Here is a 20,857-nt window from a genome sequence, read left to right as displayed (position 1 = left end):
TGCCCGTCTATCTATCTATCCCGGCCTGGGACTATCTTCGTTATGAGGTTGTGACCTCCAATTAGTCTATCGCTTGCACAAAGAAAAGTGGTCATATATTCAGCCGTCCAGCACAGTTTCGTCAGCAAAGTCTTCAGAATCGAGAAATGTCGCGTCCAAAGACCCAAGTGATGAACCAATACCAAGGAACAAGCACCTTGTTCTTGATACTCATGGACTTGGTAAGATAGGCTGTTCTCCACAGAATCCATGCAGCACTATATGGATTCACGTCAGTCAAAACATACAGAACGTGTGGGCGAGGCTCACTTACCGGCCCTTGAGCTCATCAGCTGAGCTCTGGTGGATAGCACGCCATGAGCCGAGATAAGTCATGGCGCCCCAGTTGCGGAAGCTGAAGGGTGCCGGCTCCTTACCGCCAGCGGCACGGTTCAAGGTTTTGGCGAGGTACTTGGCCTTCAATGTTGTTAGCATCCGCGATCACAGAGATAACGAGCGATGAGGGAGTACTTACCTGCTGGCTGGCGACCTGCGCGGTAGCCGGCAAAGTCTGGTTCTCAAGAATAGAACAGTCGCCCATAGCATACACATCAGGGAGTAGAGAGTTCTCGTTTTCCGGGTCATTAAGGCGGACGCGGAGCATCGGGTCCGTGATAATGCCACCGCTCCGCTCCGCCTTCTTAATGGTCACTGTCTCGCGCTCCTTCCCCGTAGGACTGCGAAGCTCCTTGGCAACGAGGGTCTGGATTAGCGGATTCTGCATGAGGCCGGTGCTCCAGACGCAGATGCCGGCACCCACTTCCTTGTCGCCATACTCCTTGATCTTAAGCCTCAGACCGCCGTTGTCGTCGGGGCGAACGCGCTGCAGGTGGTGCTCCGTCTTGACCGAGATGCCCTGGCGGCGGAACTGCTCCGTCGCGTACGTCGCGAGCTGCTGGTCGAACATCGGCAGCACCTTTGGCGCGATGTCGTAGATTGTGATGGACACGAACTCCATCAGGTGCGGGTAGATTTTAGACAGGTCATCGTGGATGAGGTCGTGCAACTCAGCCGCGAACTCGATACCAGTCGGTCCCCCGCCCACGACAGCAAAGTGCAAAAGGTCGCGGCGCTGTGCATCCGTCGCGGTGGGCCAGCTCGCCTTCTCGAACAGCTGCAGGACCTTGAGACGGATGCTCCGCGCGTCGCCAATGTCTCTCAGGAAGTTGGCGTATTCTTTGACACCCTCGATGCCGAATGTCTGCGAGTAGGCGCCGACGGAGATGACCAGCTTGTCGTAGGGCACATCGATCGTCTCGCCCTTGGGCTGGTGCTGCTTTGCGGGCAGGGTTTTTGAGGTGGGATCCTCGGAAGTGACCTTTTCGATGCGGACGAGCTTGCGGGAGAAGTCGACGTCGTCGGCCCATGCCTGGTGGAAGGCGTCGAGGTTCAGCCGGCGGACTGGCTCGAGTGTTGAACGGAACTCGAGTGTGCCGACTGAGGTTGAAGCTAACAGGGGGGTGAAGACAAAGTAAGATCGTGGTGAGATGAGGATGCGCTCATATTTCTTTGGGTCGAGTTCGCGAGCAAAGGCGTAACCCCTGCGACGTGTAAGTAAGACGAGACCGAGGCACAGATGGTATAACTCACGCCCATCCCGAGCCTAGGATGACTACCCTTTCTCTCTTGTCCTCTTGAATATGTGTAAGTAAATTGTTTTTCCAACAAAAGTGAATGTAACGAAGTTGATGACTCACCCGTTGACGAAGACGAGCTTGTGCTGTTCCGATACTTCACCATAGCGGTGTTAGTCGGGGCCGACGCTTGCACTGCGGCTCCGGCCCCTGCACGTCCGGGGCGGGCCAGACTTCTCCAATATTGTTGGGCGATTTTTGATGAGGCCATTTTGGGGTTACGATCATGCCACCAGATGCACGAAGGGTTCAGTGTCTTGATGTCATATATAGAACCAACCGCAAGACCCCTAGACTGACGTACCCAGAAGGTAAACGGTCCTTCTTTGATGGAATATGGGGGCCACGAGAATGGATCGGAACCAAAAGTTTCGGCGTCCGGGGAGCTGGTAAAGAGCGCAAGGCGCAGGCAGGGGCGACTAAGACGGACGGGGTATTTTTACGTGAGGATTGCTGGGTTAAGGCCGAAGACGGACGGTTGTGGGAAAGTCAATGCGCTGGCTGGATCGGTCAGACCTCGTGCATAGCTAATTGAAAAGGGAATTTCTGCTGTGACAGAGCATAGCTTTTGTTTTGTAAGACGCCTAATTACAGATACATATTGACCTTCAGCTTTGCGTCATAGCCTGAAAATAAATTTGCGGCCGCGCACCGGCTGCAAAAAGTCGACGGGCCAAAGGACGTCTACGCCCCACACTGGGCGTCTTCTCCGTCCCGAGCACTCCGGCCCCGAGACCCACTCTTTGTGTCCAAGGTATGACGCCCCCATGACTCTCAAAATTCTCACCATTACACGGAAGACGCCCGCTTTTTTCCGTCCGAAATGCCGCTCAGTATCTTCTAGCCTCTCCACCCTCAACAGGTCTAGTTTATTGCAGCATGGAGTCCAGACTCTCGCCAAGGACACCCTCGATCTTGTGAATCCACCGGTGCGTCTCCCGTTCAACGACCTCGTCGTCATCATCCTGGAGCTCACTGATGTACGGCAGCATCTCGGGTAGGGCTGGCAGCAACTCTTCTCCAAGCTTGACAACGAGCTCTTGCTGGCACTTGACAGCTGCCAGACGTACTGCAGCCTGTTCCGAACGGAGGTGACGGAGAATGGAGCTGTTGAGCTCCTTCTGGTGGTCCTGAGAGTCCGCAGCGGCAGCCAACTCCACGACCGCGGGGATAAGCTCGGCGGTCAAGTCCACGGAGGAAGCGTGGAGGAACTGGTCGACCAGAACCGGCGCAACCTTGCCGAAGTGTGCAGGGGCCTGCCAGAAGTCGTCCTGGTCATGCTCAAAGCATCTCGCCATAGTGGAGAGCACTCTCTGCCAAAGCCCCTTTTGTTCGGGCACAGTGAGGTCGCAGGACTTGACGATTTCGACGGCATCGTCCACAATGTAAGTCGCGTAACTGGTAACGATCGATTTCAAGCTCTCGAAGAAGCGCAAGAAGAAGCCGTAAACGCTGAAGCGGCGGAGGACCCGTCCAGTGATGTCTTGCTTGGGCAGTTGTGTAGACCACTCAACCATCTGGGCGAAGATGGGCCGGAAAGCAGCGTCGTTGAGCTTGTAAATGATAGACAGCGCCACGTCGTTGATGGATGCCTCGATGTTGGCCACGCGTTGGGAAGTTGCGCTGGTGAGCTTGCCCGTTGCCTGCTCGCGTCTCCGTAGATCCAAGGCGCTCAGGAGAATGGTAGACAGAGTGGTGACATTCTTGGTGACGACGGACTTGGTGTGACTCTCTACAATGACACTGAAGATATCCACCCATTCATCGGTTGCCTGCGATATTGTTAGGCTGGTCGTACTTGGTGCCATTACATGATAACTTACATTGTAACCCGCTTCAGTGGCAGGGATCCAGTTCTTCTCCAAGCTGGCGAGCATGACCTTAGCGTCAACCTTTCTCGCAAGGAACCTCAGGCAGTTCAGGCGTTCGTCATCGGCCTCATCATCCACATCGGCTTCGGCAGACTTGTTGGAGGCAAGCAGAATGTTGTCCAGGTACTTGCCAGAAATCATGTATGGCAGGTGTTGGGCCAGGGCTGTGATGAAAGAGTAGCTGGCGTTGTGCAACTCGGTCGCCGGCTCGTCCAGCTCCACACTTTGCTGGATGTAAAGTATTGCTTGGGGGACAGCAAGAGACAGAACGGGCAGAATGCCGTCTTGGAGAACGTCAACAAGAGAAGCAAGGCAGAGCAAAGCCATGACACGGAGGCGAATATCCGGCTGACCGAGGCAGTGGACTCCAGCAATAGTCTGGGCTGCCGCAGCCACGGCCTCAACGTCCTTCTTTCCATACTTCTCTGCAATCTTGTCGACACAGGCCACGGCCGTGTGCTTGTACTTGATGTCGTCCGTATCGCGGATGGCAGCAGTTAGCTGTGGGAGGAAGGCAAGGAGGGCGGTTCTGGATGTGACATTCGCGACATTCTCCTGGTCCACGCGGACCTCGAGGGCACGAAGAACCTTGCGTCGGAGATCAATCTCTGTGCGATCCAAGAGAGTCTCCACTGACTTGATAAACTCGCCGATGGACAGAAGGTTGAGGAGGTTGGCAAGGGCATTGCCGCAGCACTCGTGGAGAGGCTTTTGCTGCTTGACAGTCTCGGCAAGAGCAAGGACGTCTCGAAGAAGGGTTGCATAGAGCTCCCGAATCTTGGAGGCATCCATGTCGTCCTTTTCTGTGAGGATACCAACTTCTTTCCGCAGCTTTCTGCTAGACAGCAGAGCAGGGAACACAGTCAGCTGTTGGAGGGCCGTGGTCTCGGGCTTCTTCTCGGACATATCTTCGCCGACGCCAAGCAGAGTGGCTGACAGGCCCGGCTTAGGCTTGAAGATGTCGCTGATCAAGTCCAAGAGCTTCGCCAGAGTCTGAAGCTGTACCTCCGCGCTGTAGACGCCGAGCAGCTCAGAAGCAAACGCCATGAGGCTATCGCTGGGGCCGTACCTATCGACCAGCATAGCCAGCAGGGCGTACAGGAACTCATCAGGGCCAAGAGTGTTGACAAGAGCGATGAACAAACCTTGCTTGCGGTGAGCCGGGATGTGCTCGTACGCGGTGACAAAGCTTGCCAAAAGCTCGGTGGCACCAGCAACTGGGTTGCGCTTGCCCTTCTTCAGCGACGTCATGAGCGGCGGAACAACCTCTCTGATGGTCTGGTTGACCACGTGAGCAGAATAGTCATCGTTCTGGCGCAGGACAGAGGCACCCATGAAAGTGAAAATGGGCATCACGCTATGAAGGACCAAATCAGGGGCGGCCGTTGCCAGGCTGGCGATCAGCAGGAGGGCAGAGTTCTGCACAATAGGGCTAGAGGACTTCTGGATGCAGTTGACGAGCAGGTCACCATGGCCACCTGAGCTGTCGATCTTCAAGCTCTTGTTCTCTCTGTAGGCAGGTACCATAGCAATCAAGCTAGTGAGAACCAGGTTCTGCAGGTATCCCAGCTCAGATCCGATCACGGTTCGGAAGTGCTGCAACTCAGATAGAGTGCCAAAAAGGCTATCAAGGAGCTCTGGGTGGGAAGCCGGGTTGGAACCCTCGACGAGTTGAAGAACAAAAGTCACTGATCTCAGGGTTGCGCTCAACTCAGCGCTGGCATGAGCACTTGTTCCACGGTTGGCCTCAGAGGAGCTCGTCCTGCGCCTCTTGTTTGGTGGCGGCTCAGTAATGAGCTTTGTACCAGTCTGGATTGACTCGAGGAAAGAAGACAGAATCTCTGTGGTGAGGTCAACATTTCTGAGGAAATCGGCAGCCTCGTCGGCAATGATATCCTCATCGTCCTGAGATGCTTGCCGAGCCTGGGAGAGCTCCAACATCGTCTGTGCAACATCGAACTTAGTGTCGGCCTTCATGGAGTTCCAAATGGCACGTATGCGTGCCGAGATAGACCTGACAAGCTCAGGGCGCTTCGCAGACTCGGGGTTCTTCATAGTAGAAAGAAGGCATTCGAGTCCGTCGCTATCGTTTGGAACAACGATCTCAGCGAATCTGTTATGGAGCAAGGACTGGTCAACCTCCTCAGCGTCGCAAAGACGAACAGTCTCCTCTGCTGACAACGCCGCCCACCATTTGAATGCAGGCAGAAGCACCTTGGTCCTCGAGGTGGACGACACTCCCTTGATTCGGTTCAGGATAGAGAGAAGGTTGGATTTGACCCGGAGAAGAGGCGTCGCAACGATATGGCTGGCAAGGAAGGAAAGGATAGCAATTCTGTTTGCTTGAGTGAGAATCTTCTTGCCCTCGCCGCTCTCGGACTTGGCACTGCTGTCGAGAGAAGAATGCAAGACGGCGCGGATGTGGTCTTCGTGCATGATGCATTCCTCGATCGACGGAAGAGTAACACCGTGGAGCAGGCGGGAAACTGCATCGGCGTCCATCCAGTGCAGCTTGGCGCTGTCTTCGTAGAAATTCTTTCCGCCCCAGACAGACTTCTTTGCCGCCTTCGACTGAGGAGGGAAGATCTGGCCAAGCTGAATCAGCAGCTCCGCTGCAGCCCTGCGAACCTTCTTGGAGGAATCGACCAGAGCGATGAGGCAGTAAGGAATGAGGGCTTGGAAGTCGAGATCATTTCCATCCCCATCATTAAGACGTTTCTTCACGGCGTCCACGGCAGCAGCACGAGCGAGCGTGGGATATGGGCCTGACCAGATGCGAACAAAGAATGTGATGTACGTGTGGTCGCTGACGGCGGTTTGGCGGCTAAGGGAGGGCAACTCGTCAAAGTTGGCAAGAAGAGTCGGATCCTCGGATTGCTGCGAGACGACGCGGAGGAAAAGTTGGCTGAATTCGTTGTAAACCTCTCCCGGGCTGGTAGAGAGGCAAGGCGGGAGGGTGCGCTTCTGAACAGCGAGCTCCCGGATGGTCTGGTGCAAGTCCTCCTTCGTTGGGGCAAGGGCGTTGGTGCCGTTCATATCGACATCGTCCTGGGTTTCGGGAAGTGCCTTCTTCTGCCTGATTGAGACATCCAACTTCATCTCCAACTCCTCCACGTCGAAATCGACCTCTTCAAGAACGGTTTGGATGATCTCGCTCGTTTCGCCCGAGAAGCGGGAAAGGTCAATCAGGGTCGAGCCAAGCTCCTTACGGATTTCGCCGTTCTTGTCTACCTCGTCGTCCAATCGGTGGGCAGCCAAGACCAGGGACTTGAAAATGACAGCAACCTGTTTGTGCTTCAGAATCTGGCTCATCAGGATGACGCGGATAATCGGGAGACCACGAGCATCGCCCTTCTTGCACAGCCTCTCGATGAAGGCGATGCAAAGACCGTTGGTCATCTTGTCAACTCGTCTTTCCTGGCCCAACTCCACCAGAATTTCGCCCAGGTTCTGTACTTTCAGGAGAGCTTTGGTGACCTTGGCGGATAACTGCTTAGCAGATCGGTATTGCGCAAGGATGCACAAAGTCACTAGTCCGGGCCGTACAGTCTCGGTCGTCCAACCCTGCACAATCTGCTCCATGAATGCCGACAGAGCCGCGTCTTCGAAGGTTCCCTTGGCGGCAACAACCGTGACGGCCATGTAGGAGGCGATTTGCATGTTGGGCACCTTCTTCATGAGCAGCGCCTCGCCGAAGATACGGCCAACGCGTGTCAAGAAGGTCTGGTTGTTCTCGCTTTGAATCGCCTGGCGGCCGGATCGCATATTCTCAAGCATACCATTGACTGCCTCAGTCATGATGCCACCCCAGAATGACACCAAAGTCGGGTATTGTTGCAGATTCCTGCAAGCCTCGAGCGTGTATTCGGAGAGCGTCTCGAGGAAGGCAAACTTGTGAATCGACTCGTGGACCAGAACGGATCGGGGAGGCGAAGTCAGAGACTTAATGTACGGGTTCAAGAATCGATATTCTTGCGGGATCTGAGAGGGCAAGATCGAGAGTATGGTAACGAAAGCGGGGATCGAGTGGTACGGGAGGAAGGTCGTAATGAGGGATCGGGTGTTGTATTCGTGGATTCTGCCTTTTGGTCAGACATGTTTACGCAGCAAGATATAGTGAAACCTACCGGAATCTTCTCACCAACCACTCAAGGGCTCTGATCGCAGGCATCAGGCGCAGTCTGCTGCCAACAAGGCGCAGGAAAGACTCGACTTTCTTATCCAGCTCCTCATTTTCAGCTGCTGTCATCTGGGTTCGGTCCTCGCTCTGGCTTTGCTCGCTGAATAGCGTGAGGGCAAAAGGCTTGAATCGGCCATCAAGTTCACACAGCTCCTCGAAGCCTTCTGAACATATCGTGTAAAGCGTGTGGTAACTTTGCGTCGCCGCAACTCTTGGCTCGAAGATCAGAGACTTGGAGTGGGCAGCTTTTTGCGCCTTGACGTCCAAGGAGGCCTTCGAGTTGGCGGCAATCTGCGCCAATTGCGCAGCGAGAGAGGACGCCATATCTCAAAGAAGTTGCGGCGTGCCGCAATGATTCAATTATCGACGGCGGGGAGTTTGAAAGAACCGGGACTGCGACTGGGACTTTTTTTCTCTGAGAGCCAGTACCTGAGCGTTCGCGATGGGTTTTTTTTTGGACGGATATTAGTTCCACCGAATATTTTGCGGTGATAAGACAGACGGCCAATCGATAAGCTCGTAATGCAGAAGCGTGGGGCCGATCATTACCCCACCATCCATTCCATTCCCGAACCTGGCATTTTTCCAATCTCTCGTTGAAGCTTGGAGCTGCAGCTCAGCACGTTGCAAAGGTCCGACACTCTTGTGCAACATTTGCCCATCTTGGTTTGTATCCGATGATCTGAACTACGATACCTTAGATAGCATATGATTTTGAGCGGCTAATTCGTCTCGAAACACCAAAATGTTCCAACTCATATACGTTTCTCAGTCGATTAACACGCCTATTGAAGGGCGAGTGCATGCAACTGCGTCTGGTGACAAGACTGTTTGTATTGTTGTTGTTTGCTGCAATGCTGGTTTGCTGTTTCGGTGCGACTAGAGCGGCCATTTCGTGCGATTGATAGGCCGATAACCGCAACCCCCAGGAAACAAACCACCTAGCTGTATCGTGCCTTCGGCTATGCGGGTGACCTGCCGTACAAGTGGCTCCGTTGATCGTGGATGCTTGGGGGGGCCTCTTGAGTCTCGCTGCAGCAAGGAACATATAAGACCGAGCCAAAGACACGGTTAAGTGCTCAATCCGTCCGTTTGGTTCGGCAACCTTGTCTTGCTTTTCCAACAGAACGTAGAGCTACATCAGCACTTGCTCCCTCAAGCTTTTGTCCGTTTCCTTTTTTATTTGACCACGCCACAACGCGGATTTCAGAATGGCTGTAAGTCAACAGCCCAGTCTCTGTGGTCAAAGAGACCGAAACTGAAATATGCTAACCAACCAGAAACCGTACCCCCAAATTGTGCTCTTCGGCGACTCCCTTTTCCAGGGATGTGCTCATGTTTCCGACGGTTTCTCTTTCCAGGCCTCGCTTCAGTGCCGTAAGTCACTCTCTTTGGAATCGTAGCGCCGGGGCCAGAGCTCACTGCAGTGCGTCTTGTTAGATGTGATGCGTCGTTTCGATGTCATCAACCGCGGCTTTTCAGGCTGGAACACAGCGAACGCATTGAAGTACCTGCCTGACATTATTGCCCCGCCTTCGGAGTCTGGACCGCAGCTCAAGTATCTTCTGGTGCTCCTCGGTGCGAACGACGCCGTCCAGCCAATGGAAACGACAACTCAGGGTGTGCCTCTGGCGGAGTACAAGCAGAACTTGCTGAAGATTGTGACACACCCCAACATCACGGCTCACAAGCCCAAGATTCTTCTCGTCACCCCGCCGCCGATCGACGAGATTCGCATTACCGAGCTCGATCTGCCCTGGGGCCACCCGAAGCCCACGAGGACCGCAAAGATCAGCGCGGAGTACACGCAGGCGGCCCGAGACGTTGCGGCTGAGGTGCCTGGTGTGACGCTGATCGACCTGTGGGCGGCGCTCCACGACTACGCCGGCCGCAAGACCCCCGGTCTTGTCAAGGACGGAGGGCCTTTGCTTGGTACTCCGGAGCTCGGTAAGCGGGGCGGTCTGGCGGCACTCCTGCCGGACGGGCTGCATATGAGCGGAGAGGGCTACAAGGTCTTTTACAAGATAGTGGTGCCTCACATCGGTCAGGAGTACCAAGGCCTGCCCGAGGATGACCGTACGGACTACGTTCACCCGGACTGGCGAGACGTCAACCCCCCAGCTTGAACAGCAGCACGAACACTTGGAATGAAGGAAAGGAGTGGCCGGTCGTTGGGGGCCAATGCGGAAGATTCTAACCGTGTGTTCTGCATGGTAATTTGAAATCGGAAGAGCGGACGTGGAAGACTAAACGGTCCTAGATCCTTGAAATCGAATCTATTTTAGACGGCGATGTACATGGAAACGAATGAGCGACAACTTGGCTGGTGACGATGAAGGCTATGTATTGTGATCTTCTGCAGCCTGCCAAGCGGTCCAGTGGCAACAAAATCGATGCATCTGTGCCGCAGCATAGCGATGTGCAACACATTGGTGAATGAGTGTGGACGGTATTCAAGCATTATTGATGGACATCAAGTTCAGATTTAGGGGGTTGGCAGATGAGTGAGAAGGCATGAGTCTCGTCGTCATTCACAGCGGGGGTTGAGCTTGCACCGCCGTCTTCAATATCCACCACACCTCGCGACTTGATGGACGGGGTTGGAAGAAGCGCAGCGATCGAAGGTAGGTAAGTACCTTGATTTGAAAGGTAAGGCAGGAGAAGGAAGGCAAGGGCGTGTGCAGGATGGAAGGCATTGGCATCTCAGCATCGGCGGCTTTAGAGTTTGTCTGTCTGAGGTGCAGCGTAGTGAAAGTCAAGTTTGCTGTGCTGTTGCGAAATGATGCTTCCACTTTCCATCCAGCACGCAGCAGCACGGGCAGGCAGACGCTCTGGAGTCTTCAGCACGTCCCCTGCCCTGCGCAGAACACGAACCCCCCGCCCCAATCAGCCCCTCCTACAGCGTCACACCTCCCAGCGCGGCAAATCACTGGTGGCTCCTGCTCAGGCAGGCTCTCCTGTACCTAAGGTATGTTGCAATGGAACCTGAGGTGCAAGTTCCAGCTGGTGGAGGGCAACTGACTGGACCTGACGACTTGGCCTCGCAGCTCCACGGGTGTTCCTCCACAGCAACTGACATGACGGGGGGGGGGGAGGCTACACCGCACCAGAAGTGCTGCCCCGCCAAGGTATCCCTCAAGTACTGCTGGGGCCCGGCTCTAACGCCGTGCTGCCAGTGCATAGTACTAGTTTGCCCGTGTCGCTTCGATAACTCCCAGCCACACAACACTGCGGAGAAATGCCGCTGGCTCCAGAGCAACCTGAATTGTGCATGCACTTCGACTCCATTCGATACAGAGGTACTTCAACGTTACCTCAATACGCCGACTGGCCTGTCCATCCACTCCGCCGCCGGCCCTTCACCTCACCACCTAGGTACTTACCTTACCTACCTTACCTTGTGGTGCTTGGCTCCTGTCCTCTGTCCTGGCCCGACTCGTCCTGTCCACTTCACTAATCCAGTCCCGACTCCCAGATCAACTAACTTCCCGCCAGACTTTATTGTTTGTCTGCCCATCTCCTTCACGCCCTTTTCTCTCCGCCTCTTTCCAAAGCAAACCCCCGAATACCAGACACGAATACTCCCATACGTAACCTCGACTACCGTTCCCTCCGACCTCAGTTGGATAAAACTCGTCCTCTGCGACAGCATCTCTCCCGAAGAATCCACGACCGCCGCTCGATCCTTAGCAATCCCACCCTTCTGGGCCTCCTTGTGACGACTACGCTTTGTTCAGCGCGACTTCTACTACAACCCGTTTCTGTCCTCCCGATTTCGCACTCACGAACGCACATCGGGTCTCACAAATTTCTGTCCTTTTCAGTAGCGACTCGTGTCGAAAACTTGCCGACGCTCACACGCAAACCTGCCTAAAGCTGCCCACCTAACGGGCAAGTCCGTCCCCGGTGACCGTTGTGCAACCGCGCAATACTGCCGCCATCGCGCTCTAGCTGCCGCAGTCGCCCTGAACGACTGGATTGTGGACAGACGCTGAAATCCATTCGACGAGGACTCGCTGACGCGCCTGCTGCCGCCGCCGTTGACGACCTCTTTGGTCTCGCTGTGCGATGTGGTGGGGGAGGAGGACCTCGTGAACTGATACTGTAGGGATCGAGGTCGGAAGAGCCCACCGTCTTCCCTCGAGCCCTTCATTCGAGAATCGCCTGTACCTCCTGCGCAGTCAGTCCATGGGCATTCTCCCATCCGGATGACCTCAGTTCTCCCTGCTGTGTCGATACCCTCTTTCACCCGTCTTTCTGCCACAATTTGATCCCATCACGCTCGCTCGTTGTCCTTCGCTCCTATTCCTGCCCTCATATACCCCGTGTATCTGGACTGCCTGACCTAGACTGCACAACTTCAAACCGCTGGAACCATTTCCGGGCATGGATCATCGGTTCCCAATCACCCGAGACGACCTCTTCAACATCCAGATGGATTTGAAGCAAATCCAACTGGTTCAAATTAATCAGGGCGAGAGACTTGCACGACTTGAGCGACGCCAGGACCAAGATGCCAGCCTCAAATCAGTTTGGCAGCAGCATCCGTTTCCTGGCGTCTTAGCTGGAACACCTCAGCAAGGTTGGTCTATGTACTGGTCCAGTGGGAATGTTCGTTTGCTGACTCTAATCTACTAGGCCCGACCCATATATCCCCCAACGACATGTTCGACGACTTTGATGAGCAGGGTCAGCACCTGCTGAGCTCCCTGCATCTTGGACCTGCCGAGGAGGAACCTGTTCGAAGAGGCGCCGCATCCCGAGCTAACAGCGTTCGCTTCGATGAGAGTGCCTTGCGAGGGGCCGACTGGGCCAGCCAGAGTAATCGTCATTCCGGGGATTTTGGTCCTCCCCGCCCAAGCAGCGGGATGATGATGGAGCGCTCCCTCTCCCACAAATCGGACGGCCGGCACAGCTCGGCAGGCCATTCCGTACACTCTTTCCACTCGGTCGCTTCTGGTCGCGCAAGCAGCCTGGGTCTGGACACCAACTTCATGGTCAGCAGCCACGAAGACGACTCTCCCCTAGAAATGCCTGAGCCTCCCCCAGGCTTGTTTATCCTCGGCTCAGTTCCCACCATCATCCGGTGCTGGCTTACGACCCAATTTGCACACAACACGATACTTTACGCAGACCTATGTACCGGGTCGCAAAAGTCTGTGCTAGACTACTCGATCGTTAGAGAACTCGACCTCCTGGAAGAAGTTCAACGCGATGTGGACGGAACGTTCAAGATACGGCTACCCGTGTATTTGGTCGAAGCCACCGTCTCGGAGAGAAGTAGCCGGTCATCGAGTCCCGGCCATCAGATTCCTAGCATTCTGACAACCTTCGAGGTCTTGGGCGTGGAGCAGGCTGAAGGAGCGGATCCGAAACGAGGTGTTCAAATCTTCATTGGCAGCGACACCCTGAGAGCACATCAAGCCGATATACTCTTGTCTCAGAACCGCATGTGTCTGTACGGGAGTGAGCGCGAGAAGCTCTCAGTCCCTTTTGTGCGCCCGGAAGATGAGTCCGTGTTCAAGTACATCAGCACGATGAACTTTGTTCCGGAGAAGCCTCGACTCAATGCCAACGCAGCGCAATTCGTTCCTGGGGAGCCGCGATCTCGTGCAGCTTCAACACATGAAGGAATGGAGAACAGCGTGTCTAGTATGCCGCAGGACGACGGAGAATCTCTTGGACTCATCTCCCCTATGGAAAATCACTCTCTACCCAACAAGTCGATTGGAGCAAGCAACCTGTCTGAAAGTGGCGGGGAGAGTGAGAGACCCGGCAAAGACGCTGGCAGTGGGTCTGAGTCCGGGGCTAAGGAGACCGTGGGAACGCAGAACGGCTCAGTTAGCACAGACGGCAATCGACGCGAGTCTGCCAGTGGCATCTGGGGATCATGGCGGCAAGGCACGTCGGCAAACGGCTCTGAGAACGGACAGCGGGACGCCAACGGACCGCTGAGTGGTTATCAGCCAGCCGGGCGCGGTAGTCGGAATATGAAGGTACTGAAGCCCCTGAAATCGGGGTCGTCATCATCTGCCCGAACCGGAGCTGCCTACGAGCCGGCGCCCGCCCCCAGAACCAGCGGCGAACATCGACGGAAAAGCCAGGCGAGCACTGTTTCGGAGAGTACCCCCGCGGGAACGATTCGTTGGGAGCCGAAGCGAACGGTCAGCAGCACAGTAGAGTTGAAGGCTCAACGTGAAGCCAAAAACGCGGCGCCGCCGCTGCCGCGGTCGGCGAACCCAATTGGAGGAGCATCTGCCTTTTCGTGGATGAACCCAGCCTCCAAGGCGAAGCCCACGGCCACTGCCGAGTAGACGGAAGGAGAAGCAAAGGCCCCGGTGGCAATTGATACGGAGATGGCCTGAGAGGCAAGCGCATTAATCTTCTTTTTATTTGCTTGACGGAATTGCCCCCTCCAACACGGAGAGGCGGGATGCTTCATACCGCGCGAGATGGGTCGACTGGTAGCCATGACAGTGTACCAGGGTCCAATGTGAATCCAATGTAGCAAAGGGCTAGAGGATATGACACAGCGGAAATAAAATACAAAATCGTCGACATGAACATAGGCAGGTAGCGTGACAAAGTGCAATGATCGACAGCACATCGGTGGCGCCTGCAGAAGTGCCCCTGATAGCTTCATCCGCAGACGTTGTGTAGGTATATGTCATCGGTGCGGATACTGTACAATGTCCCGCTCTGCAACGGCGCAGTGGTCTTCCAACCAGATCAGAGGAAATTACCACCTCTACTACTTACCGCAGTGGTACAAAACTTGCGGTGGGCATGAGACTGCAAGGCGATGTGCCGGGTATCCTGGCATCGGTCACTTAGACCGGGGCCGTTGAAGGTAAGGTAGGTACCGCCGCCAGTTACCCCACCCTCCCCACGATCCGTTGCCCCGCGGTCCTCCTCGACATGTGGACTGGGTAACCACCAAGGTCGTCGGAGCCGAGACCGGTTCATCGACTGATCCAGAGTCACATCAGGTTCAATATTACCTCGCCTGGGACATGACAACGGCGCGAACCCTCCGCACACTATCAACATTCTCCCAATTGCGCCGCCCTCGACCACAACAGTTGACCTTGCGACCCCGCTTCCTAACGACTGCGACAATGTCCGATCCCACGCCGAGGCGCCTTCAAAGGCCGGTCATTTTGTGCGTCATCCTTTCGCATTTCTATGTGCCAGAACTCTGTGCCAGCGCTGTGCAATCTCGTTTTGCTAACCCAATTGCCATGAGACAGTGTCTGCGACCTCCAAGATAAGTTCCGCAATGCCATCTTCGAGTTCGAGAAGGTAGTCAAGACAACGAGCAAGCTCCTCCGCGCCGCCGAGACTCTCAAGATCCCCGTCTACACAACTACGCAAAACCGCGCACGCCTCGGCGATACCGTACCAGAACTCGCGTCCCTCCTCCGGGAGTCTGACCTCATCCGGGCCCCCGTGGACAAGACCAAGTTCAGCATGTGGGTGCCCGAGATCAGCCGGCAGTTCGACAGCGCGGAGCCGGCGCAGGTCATCATCGTCGGAATCGAGTCACACATTTGCGTCACGCAGACCGCGCTGGACCTCTTGGCGGCGGGGCACAAGCCATACGTGCTCGCGGACGGCGTGAGCAGCTGCAACCGCGAGGAGGTGCCCGTCGCCCTGGCGAGGTTGAGGCACGAGGGCGTCACGGTAACGACGAGCGAGAGCATCATGTATGAGCTCATGGGCGATGCCGCGGTGCCCGAATTCAAGGGCATCGTGGGGCTCGTCAAGGAGACGGGCAAGGATACCAAGGAGGTTCTGCAGGCTCTGGTGCCCAAGATCTAAGAGACAAAATTTAAAAGACACAGACGCACAAAGTTAGATGTATACAGTTGTTGTCTAGAATTTGTCTATAAATGAGTCTGCGTTTCTTGTTTTGCACTTTTAATGGTTCAACTTTACTTTTGCCTCATTGGACTTTGACGGCCTTGACCTTTGCCCCTGACAACCATTTAAAGTCACCCCCGACGGTTTGGTTCCGTATCCTCGCAAGCTCGTCAATGAAAGCCGGCACAAAAGTGCCAGGGCCTTGCACATCGCCCCTGACGGCAGCGTGCTCGGCCGCGATCTCGAAGTGCAGCAGCCCAGCAACCACAGCAAGAAGCTTGTCGTCAGACTTGGCCGCTAGCATCGCGGAAATGGTCGTGCCCAACACGCAGCCGGTCCCGGTAATTTGCCCGAGCAGCTCATGCCCGTTCTCGACCGCAAACGTCCGCACGCCATCCGAGACGTAGTCAGTTCTGCCCGTCATGAGCACCACGTTCCTCTCCCTTGAGGCCAGGTCCTTGACGAGCTTTGCCTTTTGTTCGTGGGACAGCGTCGAGGAGGAATCGACTCCCTTTTGCTGCTCCAAAGACTGGCCGTACACCGTCGCGATCTCGCCCTCGTTTCCTTTGATGAGGTCCAGGTACCCGCCGGAGAGGATGGTCTTGACGGCCGACCTCCGGATGGCAGTCGCGCCGGCGCCAACAGGGTCAAAGACGACGGGTCTCTTGGCCGCGTTGTACGCAACCAGGGCTTTGACGTAATTTGCCAAGCCGTCGGGGGTAACGGTGCCCATATTGATCACCAGCGCGCCGCCCAGGCGAGCCAGGTCAGGGGCTTCCTCCCCGTAGTTGGCCATGATGGGAGAGGCGCCGACGGCGAGGGCCACGTTTGCCGCGAAGTTTTGGACCACCTTGCTCTCTCGTCAGCCAACATCAACTCACAGCATTGTGAGGGAAAAAGACTACTGACCAGGTTTGTCATGTTATGCGAAAGAGGTGACGCCTGCGCAACGGCCTTGACAACCTCGGGAACACGCTCGACAAGCTGCTTCACATCGCTCACGCCTGTGCCCGTCTTGACAACCTGCTGGTACGAGGGACTGGACCTCACGAGCTCTAGCAACATCCGCGACTCCGCTTCCGGGTCTTCGGCCGCGACGATGGCGCTCACGACCGCGACGCCGTCGATGGCCGGGCCCGCGGGGGTTGCGGACTGGTACAGCACGCGCTGGATATTGGTCGACTTGATGCCGCCGATGCAGACCGTCTTGACGGCGGGGAAGTGGCCTGCGGAGTCGATTGCGGCGAGGATATCGCGCAGGCCCGCGGTGCCGATGATGTGCTTTGTGTTTTCTTTACTATTCGGTGTGAGTCTCGGGCGGGATAGAGTAAAAAGGGGGGGAAATTTTACGTTGATGTTGCAAAGACGGTTCCAATGCCCAGGTAGTCGGCGCCGCCCTCACACGCTTTGAGGGCTTCATCGATAGTGCTCGCTGTCACGCCGATGATAGCATCCGGGCCAAGGAGTTTTCTCGCAGTAGTCAGGTCTGCTCAGATATTAGTCTCAGTCTCATGCACATTCTCATTCACCACATCATAACATGAGTAGAAGGGGTTGCGTAGCTCACCCATGTCATCCTGCCCAATGTGCACGCCCTCGCAGCCCACCGCCAGGGCGACATCAACCCGATCATTGATGAGCAGAGGCACTCCATGAGCGCGGGTGACTTCGTGCAGCTTCTTGGCCTCGGCGACCAGGTCACCGGTGTCCTTGGTCTTGTTCCGGTATTGCACGCAGGTGACGCCGCCCTTCACGGCGGCCGCGACTACGGAGCCCAGGTCGCGGTCGCCGAGGATGACGGGGGTGGAGTCGGTGACGAGGTAGAGGGCGTAGTCTACCTGCGGCTTGGGCATGGTTGCGGTATTTTTCTTCAAGCTGAAAGGAAAGGGTGTAAGTGTTGGGAAGAGAAAAACGGCCGGTTGTGTGTAACTGAATCAACGGTCCGCCCGTTTTTTCGCGCTCGTGTAAATGCGGATATAATCGGCCAAGGGTGACTCCGAGGCGCGGGATGTGGCTTGCTGCAGAGTGGATGACATCAACTTTCTGAGTTTTGCGGAATTTTGGGAACTTGGCGGCCGCAATTGATGGAGCTTCGACAACTTGCGACAAATGTTCTTGTAGTCTCTTTTCACAAAAGTCCCATTGACTTCAAATGACCCATAACTGACACTACTGTTGACCTACAAATCGAGTCTGTGGCCCTTCTGGAAACTTTTTGATGTGGTGAAAAATACAATGGGACCCGGAAGGTTCAGGCTCCTCCGATTCGGCCTCCGGACGATTGCGAATTATCGGTCCGGCCGCCGGGTTGGTGCACCGGCTTCCAAAGTTCTGCATTCCCAATGCCCTTGCTATGTTTTTCAATTATTAAAATCCAGAGGTCACAGTCTAATTTTCCCAATCCTATCCGAGGGGTCTTAGTATACATTGCCGGTTTTTTGCGCCTCCTTAAAACAAGAACTAGCGAGTAGTTTCCACAAGAGTAGTGTTGTACAATCGTACACTCATTCCGTCATTAGTTTCGTCAGTTAACCGGGAGATCACCCACTCAGATGGGGTTCTGATGTCTTCGTAGTCGTCCAGAGAGATGGTCGAGACGCCAGGATCTGTTGTGCATCCTGCTCTCGTCATGCTGTATGCGTAGTTGTACAGCCTTTTCAAGTCGCAGTCCAATCCATAGAAGAGAACATATTCCCGACATCCCAGGTTCCAGGATCTTCCCCGAGCATTCCATTCCAGAAAGTCGCATCCAGATCCCTGATCATGGCCTGAGTGCCATCAGACAGGTTGGCCGGCAACTGGATGGGTTCCTGGATGGCAGGCTGGGTCTTGAGCTTGCACACCTCCCCCTTGACGAGCTCTTTGAAGTACCGCAGCATCTCGGTCAGACGCAAAAAAGGGTCGACAATCTTTGGACCGGGGATTTCGGCCGCGCCGACCGGAGTTGTTGCTGCGGCGACCGCCGCACTTGGCCTCCTGGCCCTCCGCGCGGTGAAAATATCCAGATGCGCTACTTGGCCCTCAACAACGCTAGCTAGGTCAATGTGCTTTTGGACGAAGGCGATGTCCCAGCCGGGCACTTCCAACGTCATGAGCTTCAGGGAGACGATGAAGACGTAGAGAAAGTCGGAGGAGCTGAGGCATGTGAAGCGCGGTTGGATGATGGAAATATTGTTTTCTCTGTGGAAGCGTCGCTCCAGGAACGTCTTGACTGCGTTGCAGCATCCCCACAGAAGCTCCAGACGCTCCGTGAGAGAGATGTAGCGCGCCGAACCTTCGCCTTCCGGAATGCCAATCTCGTAGAGGAGGATTTCCGCAATGCTAACGTGCGTGAGGAGACCAGCTAAAAACTTTTGAGAAGATGCTTCAGATGATAGGCAAGCCGTAACACGTACCATTTCCCTTTAAGTGGTCTGGAATCGAGGTCTTGAAGATGTCAAGCTGTTGCTGGAAAGACTGGACCACCATTGTGAGGGGCAACTGGAGCGATTGGAAGCTCGTGCTCTCCGCTCCCACCCCCAGTGTCATGGAGATGGTTTGAGCCAGCTGTTGGATCTTAAAGAGCTGTACAAGAAGCTCATCGCTAGGGTACTCCACATTATCTTGTATTTGTCTACAGCAAGACTCAAGATATGTAGTGTTCATGAAGGCGTCTGGGCGCTTGTTTGTCGTGAAGACCCTTTCTCATGGTCAGCATTGCAGCGGCCCTCATTGGCCGAATGTCACTTACAGTGTATTGAGGTAGTAACAACCGGCAAAGGCCCTCATTAGCTCTAGCCGAGTTGACATCTGCTCCTTCGTCATGACTGCAGGGGCGTCGGTATCTTTTACGTCGATGCAGATTTGAGTGTTTTTCTCCTTGACCGAGATGGGATTGTCCTTGAACCCCAAGCTTATACACATGGACCTTGCGAGGAAAAGCAGGTTCGTGAGCTGGAAGCTGTTGATGTTATAATGATACCTGGAGCTAAGTCAGCCTTCGTCAGCCAGCGAAGCATCAATGCCTCTTTCTTACCAAGAAACAAGCAGCTGCAAACCCTGGAGTACATCCAAACTCTTCTTCGGCTTTGTGAACGCTGCCTGTACAATATCTCCAAGTAGCTCGTTGCCAAGAGTCACCTGCCGAGTAGCATCAAGGTGGGATGCAGTCATCATGATGCCCTTCCACAGGTACGGCCTCTCGGCCGCAAGCTGCGCCGGGCTCATATGAGGCGGCACGATGACAAACGGATACAAAGGCTGAAAGTCATCTCGGAAAGTCTGTAGCATGATGTTCAATTCGTTGTTAAGCGGCCAAGGGGGCTCAACCCGCTCCGGCTGGCCATGACTGCTCCCGGAGTGGTGTTCATCGAGAGTCGAGGCGCTCGGGGCCGGTGAAGTGTCAGAGCCACCATCTGCTGGCGCGTCTTCTGGCGGGAAAAGGTGGTCACAGTTGATAGGAATCCGGGCAGATACCGGCTTGCTGCTGTTGGTGATGGGCAGAGGACTAGCGTTGGTATCAATGCCTGCGCCCCCGCTCCCGCTCCCGCTTCCGTTCCCGTTCCCGGTCCCGGTCTCTCCTGCAGTGATGGCTCCGGCGGATACTGCGGGAGTCCCGCCCTGAGCAGTACCCAACTGCGTGGTTAAGTCGTTGAGTCTCTTCTCCAGTTCCGCAACCTTGGTTGGTTTAGGGTCTTTCTTCGCCCTAGGGGGCGCAGGGGTCTGGGAACCGCAGGGCTTCCTAAGCCGATGGCACCTGATGAGAATGTCAAAAGCCGTCCCGGAGATGGAACCAGGTTCGGGGAACCTACCTTTCGCACTTGTTGCTCCCGTCCGGTCCTGGTATACACCGTGATTTGGCCTTGGCACATGTAGTGCAGGCTCGAGGGCCCTTGGTCTTTGATTCAGCGTCCATTTGCATCTCCATGGTGACATTCGCAACTTCAACGGTAGCCAGCCTTGATTTAGGTGAGTTGAGAAAGGAAAGCAGGCAAAGCAGATACGAAACACTGCTCCTTTACAGGGACAAACTCGCGTCGTAAGCCTTCATTAGGTTGAGCCTTCTTTACGGCTCTCCTGAAATCGTGTAAGTCATGGCTGGGCAGCTCTGGCCAATGGGGTGGATTCCGGGGGCCTTGTCCTCACGATTTTGCTCCGTCTCTCCGCTGGAGACGGAGTTGCGAGCACTCCGGCGGAGAGAGAGCCCGTGATGACTAAGCAATATCCAAAGTCCGTTTCTTGGCCCGTCACACTCAGCACGGTACGTATTCTCAGCTGAACGGATTTCAACA

At 55.3% G+C, this 20,857-nt stretch overlaps 7 protein-coding genes across 7 annotated transcripts; 3 read left to right on the top strand and 4 right to left on the bottom strand.

Moving 5' to 3' along the window:
• Positions 1 to 133: 133 nt before the first annotated feature.
• Positions 134 to 1,884, bottom strand: GCG54_00006607 (putative NADH dehydrogenase; the record flags this gene model as incomplete). The annotated part of the gene is made up of 5 exons (XM_045406606.1): positions 134 to 257; positions 314 to 456; positions 515 to 1,580; positions 1,630 to 1,672; positions 1,737 to 1,884. The coding sequence occupies 5 exons, from the start codon at positions 1,882 to 1,884 to the stop codon at positions 134 to 136; spliced, it is 1,524 nt and encodes a 507-aa protein (XP_045269858.1).
• A 658-nt stretch (positions 1,885 to 2,542) lies between these two features.
• Positions 2,543 to 8,048, bottom strand: GCG54_00006606 (U3 small nucleolar RNA-associated protein 10; the record flags this gene model as incomplete). Its single annotated transcript, XM_045406605.1, has 3 exons — positions 2,543 to 3,445; positions 3,497 to 7,622; positions 7,672 to 8,048. The coding sequence occupies 3 exons, from the start codon at positions 8,046 to 8,048 to the stop codon at positions 2,543 to 2,545; spliced, it is 5,406 nt and encodes a 1,801-aa protein (XP_045269857.1).
• Positions 8,049 to 8,935: 887 nt separating this feature from the next.
• Positions 8,936 to 9,850, top strand: GCG54_00006605 (Isoamyl acetate-hydrolyzing esterase 1-like; the record flags this gene model as incomplete). Its single annotated transcript, XM_045406604.1, has 3 exons — positions 8,936 to 8,941; positions 9,005 to 9,101; positions 9,165 to 9,850. The coding sequence occupies 3 exons, from the start codon at positions 8,936 to 8,938 to the stop codon at positions 9,848 to 9,850; spliced, it is 789 nt and encodes a 262-aa protein (XP_045269856.1).
• A 2,260-nt stretch (positions 9,851 to 12,110) lies between these two features.
• GCG54_00006604 (uncharacterized protein) lies at positions 12,111 to 14,038 on the top strand (the record flags this gene model as incomplete). The annotated part of the gene is made up of 2 exons (XM_045406603.1): positions 12,111 to 12,306; positions 12,363 to 14,038. The coding sequence occupies 2 exons, from the start codon at positions 12,111 to 12,113 to the stop codon at positions 14,036 to 14,038; spliced, it is 1,872 nt and encodes a 623-aa protein (XP_045269855.1).
• Positions 14,039 to 14,842: 804 nt separating this feature from the next.
• Positions 14,843 to 15,545, top strand: GCG54_00006603 (Isochorismatase domain-containing protein 2; the record flags this gene model as incomplete). The annotated part of the gene is made up of 2 exons (XM_045406602.1): positions 14,843 to 14,886; positions 14,975 to 15,545. The coding sequence occupies 2 exons, from the start codon at positions 14,843 to 14,845 to the stop codon at positions 15,543 to 15,545; spliced, it is 615 nt and encodes a 204-aa protein (XP_045269854.1).
• A 124-nt stretch (positions 15,546 to 15,669) lies between these two features.
• Positions 15,670 to 17,515, bottom strand: GCG54_00006602 (putative thiamine biosynthetic bifunctional enzyme; the record flags this gene model as incomplete). Its single annotated transcript, XM_045406601.1, has 4 exons — positions 15,670 to 16,437; positions 16,497 to 16,884; positions 16,938 to 17,073; positions 17,155 to 17,515. Coding segments are annotated over 4 exons (1,653 nt in total), but the record flags the coding sequence as incomplete, so codon positions are not given.
• Positions 17,516 to 18,244: 729 nt separating this feature from the next.
• On the bottom strand, positions 18,245 to 20,493 carry GCG54_00006601 (uncharacterized protein; the record flags this gene model as incomplete). Its single annotated transcript, XM_045406600.1, has 5 exons — positions 18,245 to 18,930; positions 18,983 to 19,266; positions 19,318 to 19,548; positions 19,603 to 20,322; positions 20,378 to 20,493. The coding sequence occupies 5 exons, from the start codon at positions 20,491 to 20,493 to the stop codon at positions 18,245 to 18,247; spliced, it is 2,037 nt and encodes a 678-aa protein (XP_045269852.1).
• Positions 20,494 to 20,857: the final 364 nt, after the last annotated feature.

Source organism: Colletotrichum gloeosporioides (assembly GCF_011800055.1).
Source record: "Colletotrichum gloeosporioides strain Lc1 chromosome Unknown consensus_10, whole genome shotgun sequence".
NCBI lineage: Eukaryota > Fungi > Ascomycota > Sordariomycetes > Glomerellales > Glomerellaceae > Colletotrichum > Colletotrichum gloeosporioides.
The sequence above is the reverse complement of the archived record's forward strand: the minus strand, read 5'-3'. Positions and strand labels throughout refer to the sequence as shown.